The sequence below is a fragment of the Lasioglossum baleicum genome, chromosome 1 (genome assembly GCF_051020765.1).
Source record: "Lasioglossum baleicum chromosome 1, iyLasBale1, whole genome shotgun sequence".
NCBI classification, from domain to species: domain Eukaryota; kingdom Metazoa; phylum Arthropoda; class Insecta; order Hymenoptera; family Halictidae; genus Lasioglossum; species Lasioglossum baleicum.
The window spans coordinates 22,763,065-22,787,782 of record NC_134929.1 but is presented as its reverse complement, the minus strand read 5'-3'; the positions used below and the strand labels follow the sequence as shown (position 1 = coordinate 22,787,782).

Below are 24,718 nucleotides of genomic sequence, written 5' to 3'. Positions count from 1 at the left end.
TTGATACGATGGATGGCCGCTAGAGGCGCTGCGCGGAAAAACAGTAACGTATCTACTATTGGGTAGATGAAATGGGGTTCCTTGAGCACCCCGCAGAATTTTAAAAAATTGTATGATTTGATTCTGAAAAATGAATGTATAACAAGTGTATTTGTGTATATTTTGTAACTCGTAGGACACGTCCTCGAGTCTTTTTGTCCGGTAAGATTATTTCGATACAGTCCCGCCAATATAACTGCCTCAGGGCTCTGGCCGCTTTGCTACCCAATAGTAGATATATACGTTACTGTTTTTCCGCGCAGCGCCTCTAGCGGCCATCCATCGTATCAAAAAAGTTGGGCTCAATCGAAGCACTGCTCTATACTTGAGTCCAAATAATAGGTCCATGCCAAATAAGAAGGTATATATATATATATATACAAGTATATATATATACTTGTTCTGCGCATGTTGTTGCGCGTCAGTCACGAAATTCATGGCGTCAGCCAATAATCGCGTGGTTGGCGAAGTACGAGTAGGGGAATAAACCAATGAACGAGTTCCGTTAGAGTCATTCGTCGGCTAATAAGTATATATCTTCTTATTTGGGCTCAAGCTTAGGGTGTGGCTTCGTGGTACATATATACTGCGATTTCTCAACATACTCATAGACTTATAGAGATAGACTGCGCGGCCTGTACGAAGCGTTGAAGCCTGCCATGGCGGCCAGGGTATAAGAGTGAGAGAGAGAGCCTGTTGTGGTCGCATGTGTGGTCGTAAGGCGCTCTCTTTCTAATTGACCAATGAAAGTGGGGAGTTCGTAGGAAGTGAGAGGTGATTGGCTTGCTGCGCCCCCCACCAACTATCGGTGCGTGAGTGAGATAGATATACGACCAGCCGCCATTGATGATAGTGAACGATCAAATGGGGGAACAGAGACATTCATACAAGGCTAATGCTGGCTAATGTCGCTAATGCGCAACGACATGCGCGAAGGAGGATCCGTATATATAGTAGGAAACTGTAATATGTATCACTATTTACGACAAGATTGTTTTTGTTGTATACATAAATGTGTACAAATAAATTACAGTGTAGTAAAGTATCACTCACGTGAATGAACTAGACATTTACGTAATCACTACGCTTATAGTAATAATTGAATTGATTGAAAGTAAACGAATAGTGGCGTTCTTCGTAACTGGGCTGGTCTCCTGCAAATACACAACCTGTTGTACCGTCTTGTTTTTGAAGAAACCAGTTGCATACATCAAGGAAACGTTTTAGTATACATATTTAACCGCTAGATGGTTACGAAGTTACAAGTTACAACAAAACTTTACACTTTACGCCTTATCAAACAATGATGTCACATTCGTACAAGTTTTCTTTTTCACCCGGAACGAAATATTCCGTTTTCTTTCCTTCGGTTTTGTACATCAGACAGTATTGTTGATAAAACCGACAAATTCTATGTAAATAGATAAGCACGTTACTATTATATGTATGTGACAAAAATGTACTCTTACAGATGCAATATAATTGTTAACAAACTCTGTTATTTCATCACAGAAAATATTCTTTGATGCGTGGCAAAATGTTTAAATATAAAATTATTTGATCTCTATATATTATATTTATAAACGTTTTTAAGCAATGCTGTACAGACAAAGTTTCATTCTATTTATACATACTATATCAGGTTATTGAATATTTTCTTCGTGGAAAAATAATTTTTATTATGTGGTGCAATTCAAATTTTTTTTGAATAGTACAAAAGAAAAATAATTGCTTTCTTCTAAAGGTAGCTTCGATTCTATACATAATATATATACACATCGTAGCGTAAAACATTTTATCCACGCTCGTCACGATTTAATTACGTGTTATTCATTATTTACAAAGTACACTTCAAATCATTACAAAATACGTTATCTTCATCATACGTCATGCTTATAAATACCATATATTTATTATGTATGGAATAGTGCAAGCGCGAGGAAAAGATAATTACACAATAAATAGATAGAGTACTCGATAAACAACCCCTAATATATCTATTCATCATTAAACTTTTGGTAACAATTGTAAGTTATGAATAAAGGAACGCTTATTGGTTTAAAGGCGATACTGGGGGTATAACGGTCGCATTATGCTCAGGAGGAGAGGAAAAGTAGCTCAAAAGTGACTGGGGACTAGAAGTTCTTGTCGTGCTTATTTAACATCTTTCAGTCACGACCTTCCGTGTAGTATGACCATTCGTTTGTACCGAGGAACTCACGAGTTCACGTGTTTCGAAATTTTGAGGAAGCGACACAGAAAAATGATGCTAATCGGCTCCATTTGTTTTATACTCGCGGGTGTTCTCGCGTATCGGAAACCCAAAGAAAGTTGGCCCCTTTATCTCCTTCGACTTTTCTACCACGTAAAGTACGGCTTCTTAGGTGCCAAAGAGATCACAGTTGATTGGGCCAACGCAAAACACAATAAAAATGGTAAGTGGAACTAACTTGACTAAAATATTCCTAAAATATCATCAATTGTTTGAATATTTTAAAATTGCATCGCGCGCAATATTTATTGTACCCCCGATCATTTTGCAATCAGAAATATAAACCTCGCTTTGTCAGCAGTATTTTAGACGCCGGAATATATCGTCGTATTTAAAATAATATTTATAATGTTAGAAATATTTAAAATACACGGAATTTTTTATGCACGTTTAGCTAAACTAAATGGGTGTTAAAATATTCATTTTATTCACGTGACTAATTCCTCATACATATAAAAGACCTCATTTTCATAAACCACGGATACACCGAACAAAGTACGTACATTTACGTCATTAAGCTATCATAATTAATTATGAATCGTGTGAAATTAATTTGTTTTTAGTTTGCCCCCCTCAGACTGGTAGAATTGCTGTTGTAACAGGTGGCTCTAGAGGAATTGGGGTGGAGGTGGTTAGAATGCTTTTGGAACTTGATATGGAAGTAATAATTGGTAAGTATGTTGTTAAATCAATAATTTAAAAACTCTATTTGAGAACTAATAGTATAATATGCTTTTAAAATAAAAATATACAGCTTGCAGAACACCTAGTGCTGGTGAGAAAGTAATTCAACAAATCAGAGAGTCCGGTGTTAAAAGTGGACAAGCAAAGGTCTACAAACTTGATAATGCTTCTCTGGAATCTGTGAAACAGTTTGCATCACAGATAAAGAAAGACTATAAAAAAATTCATGTCTTGATAAATAACGGTAAAGTTCATTTTATTAACAGATTAAAGTACCCTTTCATTAACATAATATTCATGTACATGTATAATTTAACTATTTCCAGCTGGCATCATGTTCACTCCTTATACGGAGACGGTAGATGGGTTCGAAGGACAGTGGGGTGTGAATTATTTATCACACTTTTTACTAACAATTCTTCTACTACCATTACTGAAAGCTGGTAGTGCCAAGAATTCGGAACAATCAAGTAGAATTGTTAATGTTAGCTCTTGTGCTCATCTCCTGGGTAAAATCAACTTCAAAGACATCAATAACAAGTATAGTTTTACTGTTTTGACTTTTTGTTTGACGTTTTGGCCACCATTTGCAATTCATTGTAGTAATTATCTAATTTTTGATTTTTAAATAGAATGCAGTTTATCACTGAGAATGCATATGGTCAAAGCAAATTAGCACAGGTGGTATCTACTGCAAAATTGCAAAAACTACTCAAAGAAGGAGGCTATAATATAAACGTGTATTCCGTGCATCCGGGTATAGTGTGCACAGACCTTTTTGTACATACTTTCGTTTGGAAATGCAAATCATTATTACAATTTATATTGAAGGCAAGTAAAAATTAAAGAGTTAGACTACTGTAACTACAAAAATACTAAATGTTCAATGAAATTGACCTTTCATTTTAGTATATTACAAATTAGTGAAAACGATTATAAAACTTTTCAAAATTATTATGGAGGCTGTTAGAAGGCATTGCTCTAATGTCTTTTTTCAATTTTCAATTTCAATTTTTAGTAATTTTACAGTAATGTGGCCTCTTAAGAAATTGTATGAGTTTAAATACCAGATACTTCATAATGGAATATGCTTTTAGAATGCGAGACAAGGAGCTACTTCCATCGTGTATGCAGCCGTGAACAAAGCAATTGAAAATACAGGCGGTGTGTATATCAGTAACTGCCTTCCTAGTCCTGAACATCCAGATGCTTTGGATTCATCTGTGCAGGACAAGTTAATGGACTTGTCTCTTCAACAAGTACAGCATAAAAGTGTATTCGAATATGTATAATGATGGTACAAATAACTATTAACTACATTTGAAATTGAACACTGTACTTCATTATTAATATTACAAAATAAATAGATATTTAATTTATAAATTAGTACAATCGGTTTCATTAATGAGAAACAATTTGATACACAAACGGACGTGTCATTTTAAGTATAATTTCTTTATTTATATGGAATACTTGCTTGGCAAATTTATAAACGTGTACAATTAATTATACAACATACAATTGTTGAAAAACTTGCCAATTTGAAATGCCTATAACATACATCTTGTAAAATTCATTCCTAATAGCACACTGAAAATTGTATGTTAATGAACACATGAAATAATGGGATAAAATCGAGGCGACCTATAAAAGTCTTGCATGAAATGTGAAAAAATTCGTCGTTTAAATTGCTTCCTATATCTGCAAATTTGATTTTTAGAAATGGTATTTTTTTTTAAATAATTCAGCAATAAGCATTTTTAATATCTTTTACGAGTTACATATTTAGGACAACAATTTTTTTGTTGATAAAAAGTTAGAAAGTCCCTCATTTTACAATTACCGTTTTGTCCACGTACGAACTGATATGTTTTTATCAGTACAATTTAATTACAAGTCTTATTTTCTGTTCAATAATGTTTAAAATTTACAGTCTATGTTATTAACAATGAACATATTATTGCACAGCGACAGCAATTAGAAGCTTTTTACTTTTCCGGTTGAAATAACTTAATTGCATAAGAATCACATGTTCTTTAGTATATTATGTTATTATGTATTTAAATAAGACAGATACACTATAAGTTTCATGATTAACAGAAAAATCATTCTATCCATTTCACACATACAATTCTAGTTTTAATATTATCATAAACTGTTTCAACTACGGATAAGTGTAATTTTTTAAAAAGGGTATCATCCATATAATGATTGTATTTTAGAAATGTTAGATTTGCTTGATATCTAGTGATCGTAGTGAAACGCAGTAAATCAAACAAAATAAATGACGTGCACATTATCATCTAATAAAAATGCATACTTATTGTATACCTATATGTATATAAATTTATTACAATGTAATAGGTACAAGGACTAGAGCAATGTGCTAAAAACATTGTGATATTAATAAAATATAGACAACAATAAACTATTCATAAATAATAACATTAAACAATGCATAAAATGGAACAAGCAATAATTCTTTGTTGCTTCGAAACCATGAATAAAATCTTAAACAAATACAACAAAACTTTGGTTGTATAAATCCTGCTACTGAGAACTGTGTACTCGTCTATTGTAATCAGCATTTATGATCGATATAAAAAATGATCGTATAATAATGTTTGTTAATTACTATATGTTAAAAACGTATAGAATCAATTGCTTTCCAATATCAAGCTTCGGTAAATCTTTATAGCAATGTAATAAATACTTAGACGTATATTGCACATTTAAAAAAATTCTGGACAATATTAGGCGTACAAGTGTTTAGTAAAAACGTTATATCCACTGAGATGACTTCGAATTCAGTCATCAAATTTGAGATATTTATTTGTACTTTCCAACACAACAAAAGATACTATAAAAAAATATAGTATAATTCTATTTATGGAAATGTTGTTAAATGCCCAAGCACAGGCCCGAAATTATTTATTATTAGTATAAAGCAACCATATAAAACTGTAACGAAAAGTCTTCATCAATTGATTTCTATGAAAACATACTATTTTCTGAACAAATATTCGTCAACACATTTAAAGTTCATTTTCGTTTCAAGTATTAAATACTTTTTGCAACAAAACTGTCGATATAATTTATACTATATAACACTAGAGCTAACATACAATATCAAAGATGTGCTGGTACGAGAGAATTGTCTCTTCTTTTAATTCTAAAAGATTGATTAATATCATGTTCAATCTCCATTGTCTATAAAAACTGTATGACAGTCTCCTACATGCATATGCAGCAAATGAAACTTCGTGTTTTGTTAAATGACTTAATATTACATATAAAAGCTACTTAAGAAAGTCGACTACAACCACAGTTACTTGTATCACCGATTGCTGTTGTCTTTCCATTTATCGATGTTGTATTCGTTTCGTATCTAGGTAGTTCCTTGCTACGTGCTTGCTAAAATATTCATTAACCTAGATATAATTCAGTCCTAGGACAGATGTTTCTTAATAAATAAATCAATCAATCTGTTGTTCAATTACCTCCATGAGTTCAGCTGCAATTTCCATGAATAATCGTTCTACGTTTTCTGCTTCTTTGGCAGATGTTTCCAAAAAGTACATTCCATGTCTTTGTGCAAAATCTTCTCCTACATGCATCGGTATTTCTCTATCCTCCCGATCAATTTTATTACCTGTTAACAGATCGTACACAATAAAAATAACAATAATAATAATAACAACAACGTTCCACTACAGAAAATATGTAAGACATACCTACTAATATCCTAAGAACTTTGTTACTCGCATACTCTTCAATTTCTCTCAGCCAATCGGGTAAACAATCAAAAGTAGGCTGACAAGAGATATCGTATACTAAGATTAGAGCATGAGCTGATCTATAATAACTTTGAGTTATTGAACGAAACCTTTCTTGTCCAGCAGTGTCCCAGATTTGAAGCTAAAAGAAAGTCCGCAATGATCATACGTAGCATGAACTCATTCGAAAAAGCATATGCTGCTACATTGGATGAATCATAATGTATTACATCATATGCATACCTTAACTTTCTCATTTTCAACTTCTACGGTCTTAATCATAAAATCAACACCTATTGTTGCACCCTGACCAGGCGGAAATAATCCCTGTAAACAATGTGCGTATTTTTTCATCGCTGACAATGTATAGAAAAAAAAATTTTCACAAAGTTCAGTAAGATTGACAACCGAACTGTCATTACGACGGATGTTTATGTTTATATCGAAAATTTCGAATAACGATATAAACGTTATTCTCTATGGAGTGATTTTACATCAATTCACGATACGCACAACATATAAGAACTATTCTAAAACTAACGAACAGTATGTATACCTGGGTAAATCTGCGCACGAGGCAGGTCTTGCCGACGCCCGCGTTTCCTACGAGAACAACTTTAAAGAGAAATTTATAATCCTCCATCACACATCTGTACCGTGTTACGGTCAGGAGTCCTGTGCAAAACTAACGATGCATTTGGCGAGCACGACACTAGTACGATCACGATCCTATACGATCGTTCACCGTTCACAGCGATTCGAAAACTCGTGTGCGCGATATGCTTCGAACAAAATCTACACTTTTCTTTTCGAACGCGCCAATGAAAAATGTCCATTCACGGCATTATTCCTCGTTCGTCGTTTCTCCGCGGTTCACTGAACACACGGCGCTTCATTTTCACAAAGTAAAAAAAGAACTCGCACTCAACATAAATCGAGATCCGCATGCGAGATACTCTGCCATTCTGTCAAAATGACGTTTTCTCCGGACCCCGCCATTGACTCATGACCAACTCATGACGTTGCCTCGTTTCGAGCCCGTAAGATCACTCGTAACAAATAGACCAATTTAAGGATTATGTCATTAGCGTTTCTCTTTTCTCAGCAGAGATAATTATGCCCCATTTAACAGCCCATGTAAAAGAACAGCTTATGAATTTTGTCGAATTACTCATTCACGCAAGTTCTAATAAATTTTCCATGTATTCGATAGTTATACTTGCAGTTACATTGTATTCTGTGATTCTGCAATTTATATGGTGTGTTGCAAACAGAATGTTGGTAAACGTGTTATGTACATGAATCGAAATATTTTAGCAGATCTCTGATTTCTGTTGAAATATTATGCGTACAGTATTGAAATATGCTTTAATTTCATTTCACATGTGCGGCTTTCTTATTTAGTCCGTCCACATATATATATATATATATATACATATACAGTATAGTACACAGTATAGAATATATATATATATATATATATATATTCTATACTGTGTACACTATACACGATAAATTTCGATTAGAAATTGTTTATATTCTCTTCATTTTATGAAAAACATACATTTCATTGAATCTGCTAACGTAAATGAAAGATTGTAGCATTTGCATGAGATATGTTTGAATTCTTTAAATTCTCGTAGCATTTTAGCATGCTGTTGTGTATAGCACAGTATAGCATCCTGTGACTATATTATATATAGGAAATATTAATTAATTTGTCGGTTATTTTCGACTAATTTTTCATTCTTTGAAGTTACTTACGAAATTATAAATTATAATACGATTGATTAAACATTTTTAATCGTTTATAATGTTATACAAAAAATATACCGTTGCATTTCAGAGGTTCTACAGAATCGTGCCAAGCAAGAAACATTATATTTATATACATATTCAGAAATAATTCGGAAAATTTGTCTATTTCTTTTAAATTAAATTCCCTAAAATTGTAAAAGTGTCTGTAAGAAATATCAAAAATCTGTAAGAATCATCAAAATTGTGTTGGACAGTGTTACTATATATATAATCGCTTGAGATTGTATTGTGTACATATATATATATATGTTCAAATTAATCGCGGTAATGAGAACGTGCCTAAATTCTTCAATTTTGCTCGCCAGCGACGCGTGCGGGATAATCGCGAAACTTTGCAACTACCAAGCAAGCTGGTTGTGCCAGAGTTTGTAAGGAGGCCTGTGATTGGTCGTTCCCTGAAATTCAACCGACAGATCATGGAAACCCACTAATCGCGACGACGTTTCTATACCTGTAATCCCGTTAGAAGGTACAAAGGAATGGCAGCCATTTTACGTGGATATCCCGTTCGGTGTAAGCAGTGGAGTCCGCGTGATTATCGCGAAAAGTCAAAATAATCGTCGGTTCGGGATATTCCTGTTGTTCGAAATGCGTTAAAGAAGGTAAATGTTGGCCAGTGTTGCTTATGGTGTTCACGGTGGTACTCGCCGGTTGCACGTGAAGCCAGTGAAACCGAATGTCGTTCAAGTTCGCTGAACGGGCGTTCAGGAAATCCAGATGCGTGCTTGCTATTCGTATACACTTCGGTATTTGTGCTGAACTTCTAGAACGTGCGTGAACATTAAGAGGACGGTGCCACGAAAACTAGTTTTCGGAAGCGTAGAACTCCGAGGCAAACGGAAAAAAATCAATATGTGTCTAAAGTCTATCAGTTTCTCGTGAAAAAGGTTCCAGATAATATTACATAAATAGAAACACTTAATGTTCTAAATTCCTCTTATCAATTTGGACTCACTTTAAGGTCAACGATCTCGTTTGCTCGTTTCGCCAGAAACGATTTTTTCGGAGTTTTATGAGCATGTCCTAGAATCGTTTTTGTTCTACACGATTCAGTAAAAGTGTAAATAGCTTTAACCGCCTTAGAAAGCTAAGGAGACGCGTCTCGCACAGATTACTTTCTCGTAGAAAATCCTTACTTACTGGAGTTTCTTGATTTTGCTGCGGTGTCATATGTATGTAATGACAACTAATGTTTATTCAGTTGTTCATCCAATTTTAATATTGGCGATTTTCGAATATATTTGTATTCTCGCGATGTGAACACTCGAACATTTGAATAGCATCGTATCTGTGAACAAAAAGATTTATAATTAATTCATGTGTAAATTGTACTTGACACTTGACCTGCTGGAAGCCTATTAATAAGTTTTTTTTTAAATGACTGTGCCCCATATCTGGGAGTTCAATAATTTTGTTTTAAATAAAAATACCAAAAGAAACGTTATTCGATACTAACTTTGGTCAATGAATGAAAATTGCCATCACTATTGAAGAAGTTATTAGAAAGCTCCCAATTGTTAATCTTTGATCTTTGAGTGACTATTAGTGATCACCTAGTTAGGTGAAGTGTTAAGTCTATGAAGTTGTTCTTGTTAAAAGTATCTTAGAAAACCATAGCAACAGTTGCATCATAAGATAGATCAATAAAGTCACATGGCTGAATTTAATATGTTAATAAAAGATGAATAATATATACGTGTTCCTTTCATTGCCTTCCCATAATGTAAAAACGTGTTTGTTTATTTAACACCTGCTTTCTCTATGTCGTAGTGCAATTACCACTGTCCATTTGGCGAAGATTTGTTGCGCTTCTCAACTGGCGGCATCATGACGTCAACAAAGTCTAAGGAAATAGCGGATGAGTATATCTCATCGCTTTCTGACCTGACAATCAATAGCAAGCCATTGATTAATATGCTTACTATGCTGGCAGAGGACAACATGGAACATGCGCCAGCAATTGTACAAGCGGTCGAGAATCATCTGCAAAAGGTAACTTATTCATTGCAATCATAGTAGAGAATATTTCTGCGTATAATGGAAAATTACCTTTATGTCATTACTAGACTGTGGATCCTCTTGCAAAATATAAATTTTCTCCATCAATTGTAAGAGATGGATGCCAGATTCACATTTAATTCTTATTTCAATTATCTGAATGTTGAAATGCATAAAATCTGCAGTCTAGTCATTACAATATATATTTAACATAAATTATTATTGTATATATAATTTTTAGAAACGAAACTACCAAAAACCGATTATGCCCGATTTAGCTGAAATGGTCTCATTACGTATAAAAAAGATGTTTACGAGAAGAATTTTTAGTAACTCGAAAATTATGATAAAATATTTTTAAAAACCCAAACCTATTCGAAAAATGTTGAGCCCTAAATTTCGAGTCGCCTAGTTCCAGCTAAATCGGACGTGACTGGTTTTCGGAAGTACAGTCTTTCTAGGTACATTCAAAATTTATTCCTTGTATTTTGTGTTTAAAAATATCTAGTATTAATATACTTTTATTTTTAGTAGTAGCAAAGCTATGTTTCATACCCTCTTTCGTTTAATCATGTGAAAAATATTGCAACTATGTAATTACAAGTTATATATTACCTATAGGAAATACGAATATAGTTGTACGAAGCTTATGTTTGTGTAAAGCGAAAATAAGCTTTCCTTGATTTTATTCCACAGATACACTTAAAAGATAAATACTTTGGCAGACAGAATAAATTAATTTTTAAAGAGTTAAAATGTTCTAAAGTATAGAGCATTCATGAATGCACCTACTGCATTTGATTTTTCTTATTTTTATATTAAATTGATTGTGGTATGAAATGATGGCTTCGATTCGTCAATAATTTCAAACTCGAATATAAATGAAAGTATATATTTTGTTTTAATAGGTGAGAAGTGACATCAAATTACCCGTTCTGTATTTGATTGATTCAATTGTGAAGAATGTGAACGGAGCATATTTAAATCTCTTCACACAAAATATTGTAAACACATTTTGTGGAGTGTTTGAGAAGGTATGTTCTTTTTGTATACATATTATATACTTTGTACGTGTTGTATCTACTTCAGAAAAGAGAGAGAGAAAAAGAATTACAGCCTTAAGATTATCTTATCCCCTGTGATGTTATAAGATAATTGTTTAATCAATATTGGGTTATTGCACTATCGCTTTCTTGCAAAGTTGTACATGGACATTTTCCCTTGCTAGAAGAATCTATAGGTGATCCAAGAATAATCATTTTTGCATAAATAAACAGGTGGATGAGAACACACGAGCCAGTATGTGGAAGTTGAGGCAAACATGGAACGACGTTTTCCCTGCAAAGAAGTTGTTTTCCTTGGATGTACGGGTGCAAAGTATTGATCCTGCCTGGCCAATCACTGCCTCCCCTACTAATGTTTCTTCGGGATCTATTCACGTCAATCCTCGATTTTTCTCCATGGTAAAAAGAATCAATTTATAAATTTCTAGCAGGGGCTCTTACTATTTCTCGGATCTATGAACATGAGTATTCGGTAGAGGTGTACCCAATAAGGGCTGAATTAAGATCCTTGACGTACTCGGATATCCAGGTAGTAAGAGCTCCCATTTCTGTTGTGCTCCTTAGAAATTTTATAATAATGTTTATAATCACTTTTAGCCTCAACAATCGACCACCGCGGTCGTGTCTCAACCAATTGTAGCACCTGTTAAGCTGCCTCCGGGTGATCCCGTGACACCGACAGAAGCAGCAATGCGAGAACAGTTACTGAAGAAGCAACGAGAACTATTAGAGTTACAGAAGAAAAAAATTGAATTGGAATTACTTCAAGCTAAGGCTAATTTGGAACAACAGCAACGACAACTTGATAAACAGGCAGGAAATTTGAAAGCTGAATTGGTAAGTCAAGATTGACTTTTTACACAAGGGAAATAAAATACACGAGATTGATGAAACTATGTTTATTTTGTACTTAGGTTGCGGCTACGACCCATGTTACACCCAGCGTGGATACTACAACGCAAGGAAAATCTGTCGCACTTACGGTGCCACCTCAAACACCAAAACCAGTAACAAAACAGGTAACGAATTGCATAAAAAATATTCGGAATTCCTGCGGAAAAAAGTGTGCATTGCTTTTCTAAACAACCTTTTTTGTTCTGTTTAGTTTCCAGCAGCGACTGCTTCACTTCTGAAAAACGCTGGGACGAACAATGGTCCACGAATAGCACCAGCTAGTAGTATAGCAGTAGCATCCGCTAAGCCTGTGTCTCGTGATCCAAGATTAAAAACAACACCAGCTCAAGATGTTGCAGTATCAAGCATGGATCCACGGCAGCGAATAAGTACACCAACACAAAAGGATACGCGGGGTGAAGGCCAAACGCAGCTAGCGGCAAATACAAACACTGTACTTTCAGATCAATTAAAACAGCAGTTACTTTCGAAACAGGCTGTGACTAGCACTATCAACAAGTCTCCAACAAATCTTGCCGGCTCCGATACTGCGACGATAAACGCTAGTAATAACAATAATGCTAATACGAACCTCAACAATAATAACAATAAAAATTTCAGTGGTAACGCAAATAAAGATGCTGTGTCGCATCGAATAAGTCAAAAGAAAGACCCTCGATTGTCTAGTAATAGTAGTGGTAACCTAAACAGTAATAGTTCCAAAGGTTCTCAGATTCTCTCTGAGCTAATTAGTAGTTCGGCAACGTTGTCCGTGAGCTGTAGAGGAAGTGGGAGCAACGATTCAAAGGCGAAAGACTCGAAGGGCTCCAACTCACGGAGCTCTTCGTCGTCGACGATCGAGAAATCTTCCACTTCCTCGAAGTCCTCGCATAGGAAAATAGTTAACAAGTCGCGATCTAAGCAACCTCAGACATCTCCGAATAAGATACCGAAAATCGACAGAGACGTAAGTCCTGTTAGGTCGAAATCTCGTGAAAAGGACAGTGGAGACAGTTCACCATCCTCGCGTACCTCTCCCCAATCCTTTCAAACCTCTAAAAATCGAAAGAAGAACACGAAATCGAGAAAGCGCAGTCCAAGCCCTCCATATCGAATTCCCAGGCGTAACGATACAAAGTCGAATTCAAGTGTAAGCAGTTCCGGCGGTGTTACTGAGGAGGAGCAATCTGGTTCACTGATAGTCTCTCCTCCTCATCCACCCGCGTTCAAAGAAATTCGTCCGAACGCTAGACAAAGAAATTACGTAAGGCGAAACAAGGATGGCAGTCTTAGCCCCGAGCGGTCTCCAGCAAATGCTGGAAACGGTCAAACCGCTGCGGAACCAACTTTGGAGTCATCCAGCAAAGACGAAGACTTGAGAGCAACGCTACCTCTTCCAGGTGCAACTGCCTCCGTGCCAGAAAAGAGTGAGTCAATAACTTGCATTCTTTCACATCTATATTTGATAAGCCTATTGCAGATAGAATATATATATATTGACTTGATTTTACATTGTTCGATGGTGGTGAGTTCACTTAATCAATATGTAATAGAACCTGGATCTGTTTTTCTAACTTTGCTTTCGTTAATGCTGCACCTTTTACTTGAAATATTTGTGAGCAAGGTATTCAGCCCTAGTATCAATTACAAGATTGAAAAGGGTTGAAATATATGTAAACATGTATTATTTATAAGTAACATGTATCTCTCCTCTTGAGCAAAGCACAGATTCATTATTTTACAAGACATAAAACTAGCATGCAAAAGAGGATGCAAAGATCCTACGTGCTGGTAAAATTAAAACATATGCGTACGAAACTTGATAATCGTTGAACAAGATAATTCATATTGTTTTGAAATGTTTTTCAGAAGAAGACTTAGATTTACGCGTGTTGCCGCCGCCGGTTAATACCAATAAAAGGCAAAATTCCGAACACATGGAACCATCTATAACTAAGAAAACAAAGACAGAGAAATTCGATGCGTACGTATTTTTATGTTATTTCTCTTTGCTTTTCTTTTTTACTTTCCTAGAATATATAGCATATATACTGAACACTGACTTTGCACGTTTAATGTTGCAGATTATTTGGAAACGAGGATGTTGATCTACGTACTCTAACTCACCCGAAAGCTGGACGGCCGCCGACACCTCCTCCACCTGTGATATCGGGTGAAGATGGCAAGGATGGATGGGCGAAGTTGAAGACACCATCAAAGAACGACAGGGATAAGCAAGCCAATAATGCTGACGACAAACGGGATAGTAGAGACCGTAATAGAGACAGACTGGGTAGACTCAGGCTTTACAATAAGCTACCGGATGATCCTAAAGAAAGAAGAAGAACTCTGTCGAATGAGGATCAAGACAGGCCAGGTCGAAGAGGGCGGGAGAATGACAAGCCCGAAAGGAACGAAGACAGAAATATTGAGATAATAATGAAACAAGCCGCCGAACAATTGAATCAAGGCTCTATTACTAAAACACAATACAACACTCTGATTCAAGAGGTTCTACATATGAGCGAGGATCGCAAGTTGAGAGCTGCACAACGTAAGGAAAAGGAAGGGGGTTCAATTGTCTGGGAAAAAGGTGTAAATTTGGATATAGCTGGTTCAGGTGATCGCGCACCGACCTTCAGTCCATCGAGCGATAAAGAAGTCATGAGGAGTAAAGATCATCCGCTTCCACGGAACACGAATGGTCCGAGGTGGCAAAATCAACCATGGCAACAACCAGGACCGTGGGCACATCCGCCAGGTCCAGCGTATGGTCCTCAAGGACACTTCAATTCGGACTTTAGGCCTGTTGGTCCATGGCAGAATCCAAGACACTTTGGGCCAATGCGACCAGATTATCAATATCACGGTGGTTTTAATCATAATCTCGGTCCGAATCCCCGTTTGGGACCGGGAATGATGGGACCTATGGGGCCGAACGGGCCTCTCATGTCGAATCTTTTACCGAACGGTCCAATCGGTCCAATGGGCATGCCTAATCCGCCCATATCGCTATCAGGCATAAACGGTCCCGCAATGATGCTAAACAATGGACCAATATCGAATCTTATGTCGAACCCAAGCATAACTTCTTTAGCCACAAGAAACGTATCGCCAAGTTCGTCCTCGAAATTCGATCTTGAAGATGGAGACCAAAATTATTCGAGTACAATCGCAAAGAATTCGAATGCCCACAGCCGTGGACTACCACCGCCAGATACGAAATTATTAGATGAAATTGCAAGAGATACCATGAAATCTATAAACATTGATAACATACCACGCGAAATTAGATATTACGGACAGACCGGAGTAGTTTTCATGAATTGGGACGATCCAAGGGAGATTGGATTCCAGGACGGCATAAGACGGATTTTAATCGATGACAAAGATACTATAACCTGCGCATTTAATGATCAATACAAAGAGTTCATGTACGAAGGTGAAGTTCACAGGTATGTATTCAGATATTCGCACAGTCTGCTTATTAATGTACATCTTTGAGAAATTAATAAATAACTTAACGTTGTTTTCAGAATTAAATTAGGTGCGCCAACGAGAGAATTGTATGTTGACGACCGATGGTATGAATGTTATTTCGGCGGCATGCCTATAACAATAGAACTTAGCGGTAAGAAAGTCAGTATCAAGCTTGAAGGACCTCCGCCGCAAGTCAAGATTGGTACCGTAAAGAGAACCGACTTGGTAGTTGCTAAAATTAACCTTATCATTAATGCCAGGAACATGGTGCCGGTCTTTTTGGACGCGAAACCGCAAATGTAATTTTTCTTTATATAACTCGGCGCATCATTTGATTTTAATTCTAATCAATTTTTAACATCAAAAAACCATTGGAATTTTTACAGATTTGAAATCGAAGGAAAACCACATACGCTTGAGTTTATAGACTCGCTACAAACAGTTCTTTTGAACGGACGTCCGTTTAAAGTTGAGTTCGGAGGACTGCCTAAGCCTATTATCGTTAGGGACAAGAAGCATTTTATAAGATTTTCGGTGTTGCCAAGAGACGTTCGGCCCGGTTACGTTAAAATTGCTGGCATGAGAGGCGAGGAACCAATCGAATCGCCACCTACACCGCCGCCAATTGTCACGCAGAAACCAAAAGTGGACGCGGCCGCTGCACCAGTGCAATTCTCTACCGTTGAACCGGAATCAACCTCGCAGGACGGCTCTGATCTTCGGTCTACACCTAAACCGGGTAAATATTACATTGATAGAGTAACATTTGCAGTCCTCTTGCGAATTCCTGGGCGTAGCTTCGGTGTACATTTCTGTGGAACGTTTCATTAGTCTTGTAGCCAAAATTCTCTTAATTTCAGACTTGCAGTTGGATATGTTATCATCGGTATTGCCATCCGCAATGGCACCAGCGTCTGGTTTGTCTTATCAAGCAGAACCAGCAGAGAATCCAGCGACAACTGCTTCTGCATTGTCGTTACCATTGAACATGAACGAGCTATTCCAGAGGCTTGTCGAAACGGGTATTGTACCAAATCTCGCCGAGCAAAAGAAACCAGAGGAGGAAGAAAAGAAGGAGCCGGAAATTATTCCCGTCTCGTTCGATAAACCAGAGACGCTGAAAGTGTAAGCATATTTTCTGCGAAAATGCCTAGCATCGATGTTTAGCGTTAGTTAAGATTGCATTTTTAGTTTCCGTTGATACATGTATAATTGTACTTTTTCCAGTAAACAACCGGCGATTGCAGCAGCATTGTACAGTGGCATGCAGTGTAGCTCTTGCGGTGCTAGATTCGCGCCAGAATTGGCAACTCGGTACAGTCATCATCTGGATTGGCATTTTAGACAGAATAGACGAGAAAGGGATTCTGCCAGGAAAGCTCATTCACGGCCATGGTATTACGATGTTAGCGATTGGATACAATTTGAAGAAATCGAAGACCTGGAAGATAGAGGTACAGGATTTAAAAATTGTATACTTCTACAGTATGTGACTTGTACTTGGTATAATGAAAATGTAACTAACGCATTTTCTTTTTCTTTCAGCACAAAGTTGGTTCGAAACGGAAAAGCAAACAGCGGATACAGAAGGTATTACAGCTGAAGAGTCTCCTCAGGAAGCGTTGCAACCTAGTGTTCCTACTGGATCCGACGAGGATTCCAGGTGCCAGGTGTGCCATGATGCATTTGAACAATTTTACAACGAAGAGAAGGAGGAGTGGCATTTAAGACCGGCGATTAATTTCGAAGAAAAGAATTACCATCCACTGTGTCTAGAGGACTACAAGGTTTGTACCTTTTCTCTTGTAATAGGGTGTGTGTTGACAATTCTCCGTCATATATTCGAGCAGTTACGTATCGGTATAAGTTTATTAACGAATTTTCTATTTGTTGCATTCTTACAAAAAAATAGGAAAAGAGTCTTGTGGTATGTGCTTATTAATAATAATTAATATATTGCACTCTGTTTTTTCACGTATAGATATAGTGGAAGTAATTAGGCACTGATGAACGTAAAGTAAAGGCTGCAATATATCTTTCAGTTCATCTTTGTCCTTTCCATAGAATTTTTCTTCATACAGATATAGATGCGCTACTCAGTTCTTGTTCGTGTTCATTTTTAGATTTTGGGAACGTAATAATGACAATGGTGGTAAAATTATTTATATATATATATATATATAACTTGTTAAGTACACATTGCATCGTAATGGAAACAACCCTAAAATACTATGGGGTCATTCCATGCCAAATCGATCACTTTTTGCAGGCACCATCGTCGATTTTGTTCTAAATGAAATATGTTGTAGTCCATGTGATATTAGGGGGGGTTTAAGTCATCATTTTGCCGGTTTCGAATTTTTTTAGAAATGGCAGGCCTTCAAAGTTTTCAATTTTTGACCATTTTGACGAAAACGGGCCTCGCTTACGAATTTTTATCTCAGGAAATGTTTGTCCGATTGAGCTACAGCTTTTTTTGTTTTATTCGTAAAGGATTGGGCTATTACAAAATAATTTTTTCAACCTCGAAAATCAACTTTATAATGTCGAAAAATTTAAACAAATTTTCCAGCTCCTTTACCAGCTCATTGTCACGCCAAGTTTTATGGCTCCATCTTTTTCAAGGGCTCATTTTAAAGGGGAAACTTCAAGGAATATAGTCATATTTTTTTCAAAATTTAAATCACTCTGGCCCCTCATCGAAGAAAACGTAAAAAAAGAATTTGTTTAAATTTTTCGACATTATAAAGTTGATTTTCGAGGTTGAAAAAATTATTTTGTAATAGCTCAATCCTTTCCGAATCAAACAAAACAAAATGTAGCTCAATCGGACAAACATTTCCTGAGATAAAAATTCGTAAGCGAGGCCCGTTTTCGCTTTGAAGGCCTGCCATTTCTAAAAATTCAAAACCAGCAAAATGATGACTTAACCGCCCCCCCCCCTAATTTCACATGGACTACAACATATTTCATTTAGAACAAAATCGACGATGGTGCCTGCAAAAAGTGATCGATTTGTCATGGAATGACCCTATGTACAACTTATTTCTCTGTTTTTGAGAGGCGAACCCTCAAGTGACGTTCACATACTATGGATAATCCTGTATATACGTTAGTATGTACAATGTAGAGAGTGAAAATGACAAATTTTATTTCCGTAATTCTTTGTTGCACGTTTATAGTTACTAGCAACACACATTTGGACTGATATACTCCTTAACAAATCGAAATCTAATACTTTCCATTTCTTTTTTTACACGTCACCAGAGAGCTTTGGAAAAGTCTGCGCTAGCGCTCGAAGAAACCATCGAAGAAATGGAGGATGAAAAGAAGGAAAGTTCCGATGAAACTCTCGCGGATGAACTTAAGACTGAAGAATCAAACGCGGCAACGTCGAATGCCGATAACGAAACAACAGAAGCAACCGATGAAATGATGGAGGGAATCGTTCAGGAAGAATCTCCTGAAGTTACTCATAAAGAAGATGAAGCTGCAGTTGTAGACACGATGGAGACAGAACAGAACGATAATGCAGAAGAAGACCAAGAATCGCAAAACAATAACGAGGAATCTGTTGATGCTGAAAACGTAGATAAAGACGCTGTATCTACGACTGAAATGGAAGGATGTCAACCAGAGACTATTGATAATTCCTTTGAAAATATTAAAATTAAAGAAGAGCCAATCGACGAACCCGAGGAGCAATTGGAAGAAGAGCAATTCGATTACGGCGGTGTTGATTTCCGCAACGTGGAAGTGAAAGAGGAACCTGTTGATCCGGAACCAGGTATGTTTGATATTTTTATCGGTATAATTACGATATATGAGAAAGAAACTGGAATCATTGTAGAAAGGAAGTTTAGAAAATTTGTTTCGCAGTTCGACAGTTCTCGAACAGGTTATAAACTTAATTGAAGAAGATTTACGCTTTAATCTTTCTCTTGCTTACCGTTTGAAATGCAATTTGATGTGTACTAATCTTTCAAAATTCCTGGAATAATTTCACAATTAGATCCAGAAGAGAGCGTAATCGCAGAACCCGCATCGGTCGACACAACGTACGCTGCCGTGAAAAGTTCCATAGATGGAAACGTAGAATTGGATTCTACACCCGCAGCTATTCCAGCGGCACCATCTCGCATCAAAATTAACATTACGAAGCCGTTATGTATCAACAAAGAGCCGGAAGAATCGAAGGAGAAGGAGAAACCTGTAGTTGAGACACCCGTTGAAGAAGCAACGGAACCTTTGGTGCCTGCCTCCGTGAAACCTGCTTTGCAAGGTAGAAAATTGTCCAATTTGCCTCCCGTGGAAAGAGGGCAAGAGTTGTCGGGACTCTGCTCGATTATGTAAATAGTACCTGTAATATATTACACGTATTTGAGATGCATGCATGTATGTGTGTATGTGTATGCATGAGCGCGCGCGAGTCGTTTGCGTGTGATATCTCGAACGTATTTTGTGCATAGCGTTACTTAAGATTTAAGTATTTACGCGATATACATCACAAACTGTGCAACTTATACGACCTGATGATACGTTGACCGAATTTTTTTATTGTCCTATTCATTCTCTTCGGCGTGCGTATTTCGCGTATGCATTTTCGTTCTTCGATTTCATATACCTGTTTTTACCTTGAGCATTTCTATCTTCGGATTGCCAATCATTGGTGCAAAAATTAATCATGATCCTTATTTCTATGCATCTATGTATCATGTCGTATAAGTTATAATGTATGTAATGCAACGCGTTTGTACGTATGTGTGGAAGTATGAACGCGCGTGCGTGTGCGTGTGTGTCTTTAGCTCTTCATTTTTTTAAGTTTTAATTAAGCCGAAAAAGAGAATAAGAACTGTACATATTTAATAATTGAGACACGATTTAATTAGAGCGAGATATACGATGGTCAAAGTAGCATTCCCGAACACGAGAAGTGCAATCGCGTTTCGTGACAGAGAGTTGTCGGAAATGCACCATTAATATGCACAAGAGACTAAGAATTTCATACCGTTTGTACTTTGTAAAAACATTCGAATGGTACGCGATGCGATTGTTTTCTAAAGGTGTAAAATCCCGATTTCATTTCACGAGAACGACAGCCAAGGTGTCCTGCAAGAAGTAAAGGCAAAGGGAGAAAGAGAGAGATAGAAAGTGAAAAGTGAGAGTGAGATATTACCCGATTCAGTTAGATGTACAAATTGTGTGATATATGAAATTGTTGATTATAATGTACATAAAAAATATCAACATTAAAATAATCGCGACGATATTGGGTAAGGAAGAAAAACAGTTACTACTAGAGGAGGATTATTTTGTTGTATAAAAAGAAATCTTGTTGATTATTCGGGGTCTGACTACCTTTGGTTGCTTATTTATAATCCTAAATTTACCTTTCTAAAGAGAATCCCTTACGGTAATCGCCATTGCTGAAAAAATACCTTAGGAGTTCAAAATTATTTGAACAAATAAAGAAAAAAGGTATTGATAAGAAAGTTATCCTTTAGTTGAGATTTTTATCTCGAGATTCAATAAAACTTATTTTTAGAAAAAAAAACGTGAGTATGTATTAAAGTTACTGTTTACTCCTTGTCCTTAGTATAATGGAACTTTGTAACATTGAACGTTTTAGATTACACTGAAATAAATTGAATAAAATTGTGCTTTCTTTACACATCTGAGTGAACATTTAATGTTACCCTCAAAAAACAAAATCCTTTTGTCCATGGAACTCCTTTTTAAGAATAATACTTTACTCTTTTTCTTTTAAATGATACTTTATTTTGGTACTTGAATAGTGTACGATAGCTATTATGTTCAGGAAGAATCAAGTACGCAATAATCCTGAAACCTTTATTTATAAATTGCAATTGTGGGGCCATCTGGGGAATGGTAGCGTGTCCTTAATATTAGATATGCCCAGAAAACATTGCAATAATCTCTCAAAGCCTAACCCATAGCCTCCTGTTGGAACATTGCCGTGTTTACGAAGTTCTAAGTACCAAGAGAGATTAGATGTTGAAGGTAACTTTGACTGTAATTTTTCGTAATCGTCTTCACGCAAACTCCCTCCTACTAACTCCCCTACTAAAGGTACTAAGAGGTCCATAGCAGCAACCTTCAAAGAAAAGTATAATACTCAATACTTATTAGTTAAAAGCATCACGATTCTTAGTCCATGCCCCTCACCTTTGAAGTATCATCTTTACATTCTTTCATATAAAAAGGCTTAATCTCTTTCGGCCAATTTGTAACAAATATAGGAATATTATTATTTTGCTCCACTAAAAATAATTCTTGTTCTTTGGTAAATGCTTCTCCGTATACAGGAATTTTTAATGTCTTATCGTTACTCTCTAATATCTTAATCGCATCATTGTACGTTATACGCGTAAACTTTTGATTCAACCACTCTGGTTCCTGACTACCAATTGCGTTCATATCTGAAGCACCTCTTTCAACTACATCTTTGGTGACATATTTGATCAGTGATTCCACTTCGTCCATTATATCATCAAGACTATCGACAAATGCAATTTCTGCCTCTAACATGTAAAACTCAGACAAATGCAATCTTGACTTAGAATTTTCAGCTCTGAAAGTTGGCCCGAAAGTGTATACCTTTGTAAGAGCTCTGAAAAAGTTTAGCAATCGATATACACGTATCTTTAACAATTCTACTGTCTGTCTTTCGCCCAATTGTGTCGTATATTCACCTTGCAACAACTTCTAAATGCAGTTGCCCAGAAACTGTTAGAAAAGCTTTAGTATTGAAATAAGATTCTTCTTCTGTCATACCCTCCCTTTTCATACTCTTTAATATGTCTGTGGAGTATGGTTTTACTAAAAACAATTCACCAGCACCTTCGCAGTCATTCGAAGTTAAAACTGGGGTATGTACATTAACGAATGCTCTATCTTCAAAATAACTTCCAATGGCTGCAGACATTAGACCTCGCAGCCTGAGTAAACTAGAAAAGGCTCTAGTTCTTGGCCTCAAGTGTAAATACTGTCTAACGTATTCGTCATTGTACTGTTTCCTCGGAGCAAACGGATACCCATCCATAACATCGCATTCACCGATTACTGTAACATTGCTAGCGTGCAACTCAATCTTACCATTCGGGGCCAAACCTAATTCTCCTTCTGCCGCAATACTACAACCGTAGCTCAACTTCTCTGGTTTGTTGGATTTCGGTATAACAATTTGCAACATATTTGGCGATAATCCATCGGAAACGTCAACGAAAATGTTGTCTTTCATTTTTCTGACTGCACGGACCCAACCCTACATTAATAAACGTTTCTTTGACCAACTACCACGATTCGTTTACGAGCGATAAATAAAATTTAAGTTTTCGCTTTTCAAGAACAAATTGATCGGACTGAGTGAAAATATAGACGATATATGAAGTAAATAAGTTGTTATCGTTATATCGAAAAGTAATGGAACACCGCTAACCTGTACTTTCATATGCTTTCCAAGTGCTTCTTTGGAATGAACATTGGGTGTTTGCGACATACTACGAACATTACACTTAGAGGAATTAACATTTCTGAATAGGAACCTTCCAATATATTTCGGAAACATCGTGAGTAAAACGCAGCCCGGGATATTACGGAATTACGGAGGCTACACGACTAAATTAAATAAATACATATCGTAGAAAATGGAGTCCTCGTGCATCCTCGTGCGAAGACTTCGTATATTTAGACGGAGTTTGATATCTTGCATATTATTACTATTTAGACTGCAAATCTTTATCCACATACGGTACCTGCAAATTTGTAAAATACAACCAAACATGTGTATCTTCTAGTAAATAAACAATATTTTTTGCCCATCCTAATTTTTATAAAATGGCTTATGATCTTCAATATATTTATGTATAAAACTTATATATTAAATATATTTAGTGGCTCTGCTCGGTAATCGGTCGGAACTCGGAACATATATACAGACATACTTTTCTATATAGTTTATATATTAGATAATTACATTATGTTACTGTGCATATATATATACCCCGACGGCACAGTCTGCCCGAGCCCACCGCCGGACCCAGCTAGCCGAGCCCCAGCCCGACACGTTACGGGCTAACGCAATGCTTGGCTCAGCGTTGAGACCAAATCAGGACGATTTAGCCTGGCCCCTGTGCACAAACGGGCGCGATTTTCACCTGCCGGGGGCTCGAGCCCAGAGCCTGACGACCGGGCTGGGATTCAGCCTGTTTTTGAGAGGGCAGCACGGTATCACACTAATGTGGCCAATCAGTGCTTCGATTGGGCCCAACTTTTCTCGCGCATGCGCGACACAGGGCGGGTTGCATCAATGTGGCAGTACTTTGCAAATGCGTAGCAGTCTCCCTTGTTACCGACAAAAGTATAATAAGTTAATAAATAAGACCTTTGAGGGCGATTGCTGCCTAGATTGACCTTTACCTGGCGTTTTTGACTACTGAAAAAACCCGTGTTTGTATTATCACGCAATGAGAACGCGAATCCCGCACCCTTGCAATATTGCAAATCGGCTGAATCCTAGCCCGGCCGGCAGGCCCTGGGCTCGAGCCCTCGGCAGGTGAAAATCGCGCCATTTTGTGCACAGGTGCCAGGCTGAAACCGAGCCGGTGTGCCTTAGTTTTACTGCTAAAAGAATCTGAGAAACTGCCTAATAAAAACATAGAAAATTCTGCATC

The 24,718-nt window shown here is 36.8% G+C and overlaps 4 protein-coding genes across 7 annotated transcripts; 2 read left to right on the top strand and 2 right to left on the bottom strand.

Annotated features, from left to right (window-relative positions):
* The first annotated feature begins 922 nt into the window (after positions 1 to 922).
* Positions 923 to 4,378, top strand: LOC143212834 (retinol dehydrogenase 12). 3 transcript variants are annotated; one of them, XM_076432070.1, is made up of 7 exons: positions 923 to 992; positions 2,104 to 2,474; positions 2,875 to 2,982; positions 3,066 to 3,239; positions 3,322 to 3,535; positions 3,628 to 3,826; positions 4,093 to 4,378. In XM_076432070.1, exons 2-7 carry the CDS (start codon positions 2,231 to 2,233, stop codon positions 4,285 to 4,287), a joined length of 1,134 nt encoding a protein of 377 aa, XP_076288185.1. In that variant the 5' UTR covers positions 923 to 992; positions 2,104 to 2,230; the 3' UTR covers positions 4,288 to 4,378. The 3 variants fall into 3 exon arrangements, with proteins under 3 accessions (XP_076288185.1, XP_076288175.1, XP_076288169.1); XM_076432060.1 differs by lacking the exon at positions 923 to 992 and adding an exon at positions 999 to 1,454; XM_076432054.1 differs by lacking the exon at positions 923 to 992 and having other exon boundaries at positions 999 to 2,474.
* LOC143212874 (ras-related protein Rab-30) lies at positions 3,225 to 8,177 on the bottom strand. The gene is made up of 5 exons (XM_076432140.1): positions 7,328 to 8,177; positions 7,015 to 7,098; positions 6,730 to 6,913; positions 6,496 to 6,647; positions 3,225 to 6,409 (listed from the first exon to the last, which is right to left on the bottom strand). Exons 1-5 carry the CDS (start codon positions 7,412 to 7,414, stop codon positions 6,299 to 6,301), a joined length of 618 nt encoding a protein of 205 aa, XP_076288255.1. The 5' UTR covers positions 7,415 to 8,177; the 3' UTR covers positions 3,225 to 6,298.
* Positions 8,178 to 9,031: 854 nt separating this feature from the next.
* Positions 9,032 to 21,579, top strand: Pcf11 (Pcf11 cleavage and polyadenylation factor subunit). 2 transcript variants are annotated; one of them, XM_076431920.1, is made up of 17 exons: positions 9,032 to 9,191; positions 10,360 to 10,581; positions 11,496 to 11,621; positions 11,865 to 12,050; positions 12,249 to 12,488; positions 12,566 to 12,670; positions 12,757 to 13,972; positions 14,415 to 14,529; positions 14,630 to 16,000; positions 16,082 to 16,324; positions 16,412 to 16,764; positions 16,886 to 17,150; positions 17,253 to 17,479; positions 17,571 to 17,812; positions 17,938 to 17,952; positions 19,293 to 19,812; positions 20,038 to 21,579. In XM_076431920.1, exons 2-17 carry the CDS (start codon positions 10,417 to 10,419, stop codon positions 20,376 to 20,378), a joined length of 5,730 nt encoding a protein of 1,909 aa, XP_076288035.1. In that variant the 5' UTR covers positions 9,032 to 9,191; positions 10,360 to 10,416; the 3' UTR covers positions 20,379 to 21,579. The 2 variants fall into 2 exon arrangements, with proteins under 2 accessions (XP_076288035.1, XP_076288042.1); XM_076431927.1 differs by lacking the exon at positions 17,938 to 17,952.
* Asnrs-m (asparagine--tRNA ligase, mitochondrial) lies at positions 21,171 to 23,620 on the bottom strand. The gene is made up of 4 exons (XM_076432016.1): positions 23,485 to 23,620; positions 22,739 to 23,310; positions 22,212 to 22,656; positions 21,171 to 22,140 (listed from the first exon to the last, which is right to left on the bottom strand). Exons 1-4 carry the CDS (start codon positions 23,611 to 23,613, stop codon positions 21,880 to 21,882), a joined length of 1,407 nt encoding a protein of 468 aa, XP_076288131.1. The 5' UTR covers positions 23,614 to 23,620; the 3' UTR covers positions 21,171 to 21,879.
* Between the last annotated feature and the right edge of the window lie 1,098 nt (positions 23,621 to 24,718).

Excerpts from the sequence above, each read along its gene's own strand:
- LOC143212874 (XM_076432140.1), bottom strand. The coding sequence starts at position 7,414 with ATGGAGGATTATAAATTTCTCTTTAAAGTTGTTCTCGTAGGAAACGCG. Across the intron at positions 7,099-7,327 it reads TCGTGCGCAGATTTACCCAG|GGATTATTTCCGCCTGGTCA; the intron begins GTATACATACTG and ends CATTGTTTACAG. Across the intron at positions 6,648-6,729 it reads AGTTCTTAGGATATTAGTAG|GTAATAAAATTGATCGGGAG; the intron begins GTATGTCTTACA and ends ATCTGTTAACAG.
- Pcf11 (XM_076431920.1), top strand. The coding sequence starts at position 10,417 with ATGACGTCAACAAAGTCTAAGGAAATAGCGGATGAGTATATCTCATCG. Across the intron at positions 11,622-11,864 it reads TTTGTGGAGTGTTTGAGAAG|GTGGATGAGAACACACGAGC; the intron begins GTATGTTCTTTT and ends ATAAATAAACAG. Across the intron at positions 12,489-12,565 it reads GAAATTTGAAAGCTGAATTG|GTTGCGGCTACGACCCATGT; the intron begins GTAAGTCAAGAT and ends TTTTGTACTTAG.
- LOC143212834 (XM_076432070.1), top strand. The coding sequence starts at position 2,231 with ATGACCATTCGTTTGTACCGAGGAACTCACGAGTTCACGTGTTTCGAA. Across the intron at positions 2,983-3,065 it reads TGATATGGAAGTAATAATTG|CTTGCAGAACACCTAGTGCT; the intron begins GTAAGTATGTTG and ends AAAAATATACAG. Across the intron at positions 3,240-3,321 it reads TCATGTCTTGATAAATAACG|CTGGCATCATGTTCACTCCT; the intron begins GTAAAGTTCATT and ends AACTATTTCCAG.
- Asnrs-m (XM_076432016.1), bottom strand. The coding sequence starts at position 23,613 with ATGTTTCCGAAATATATTGGAAGGTTCCTATTCAGAAATGTTAATTCC. Across the intron at positions 23,311-23,484 it reads GAAAGCATATGAAAGTACAG|GGTTGGGTCCGTGCAGTCAG; the intron begins GTTAGCGGTGTT and ends TTATTAATGTAG. Across the intron at positions 22,141-22,211 it reads GTAAAGATGATACTTCAAAG|GTTGCTGCTATGGACCTCTT; the intron begins GTGAGGGGCATG and ends TTTTCTTTGAAG.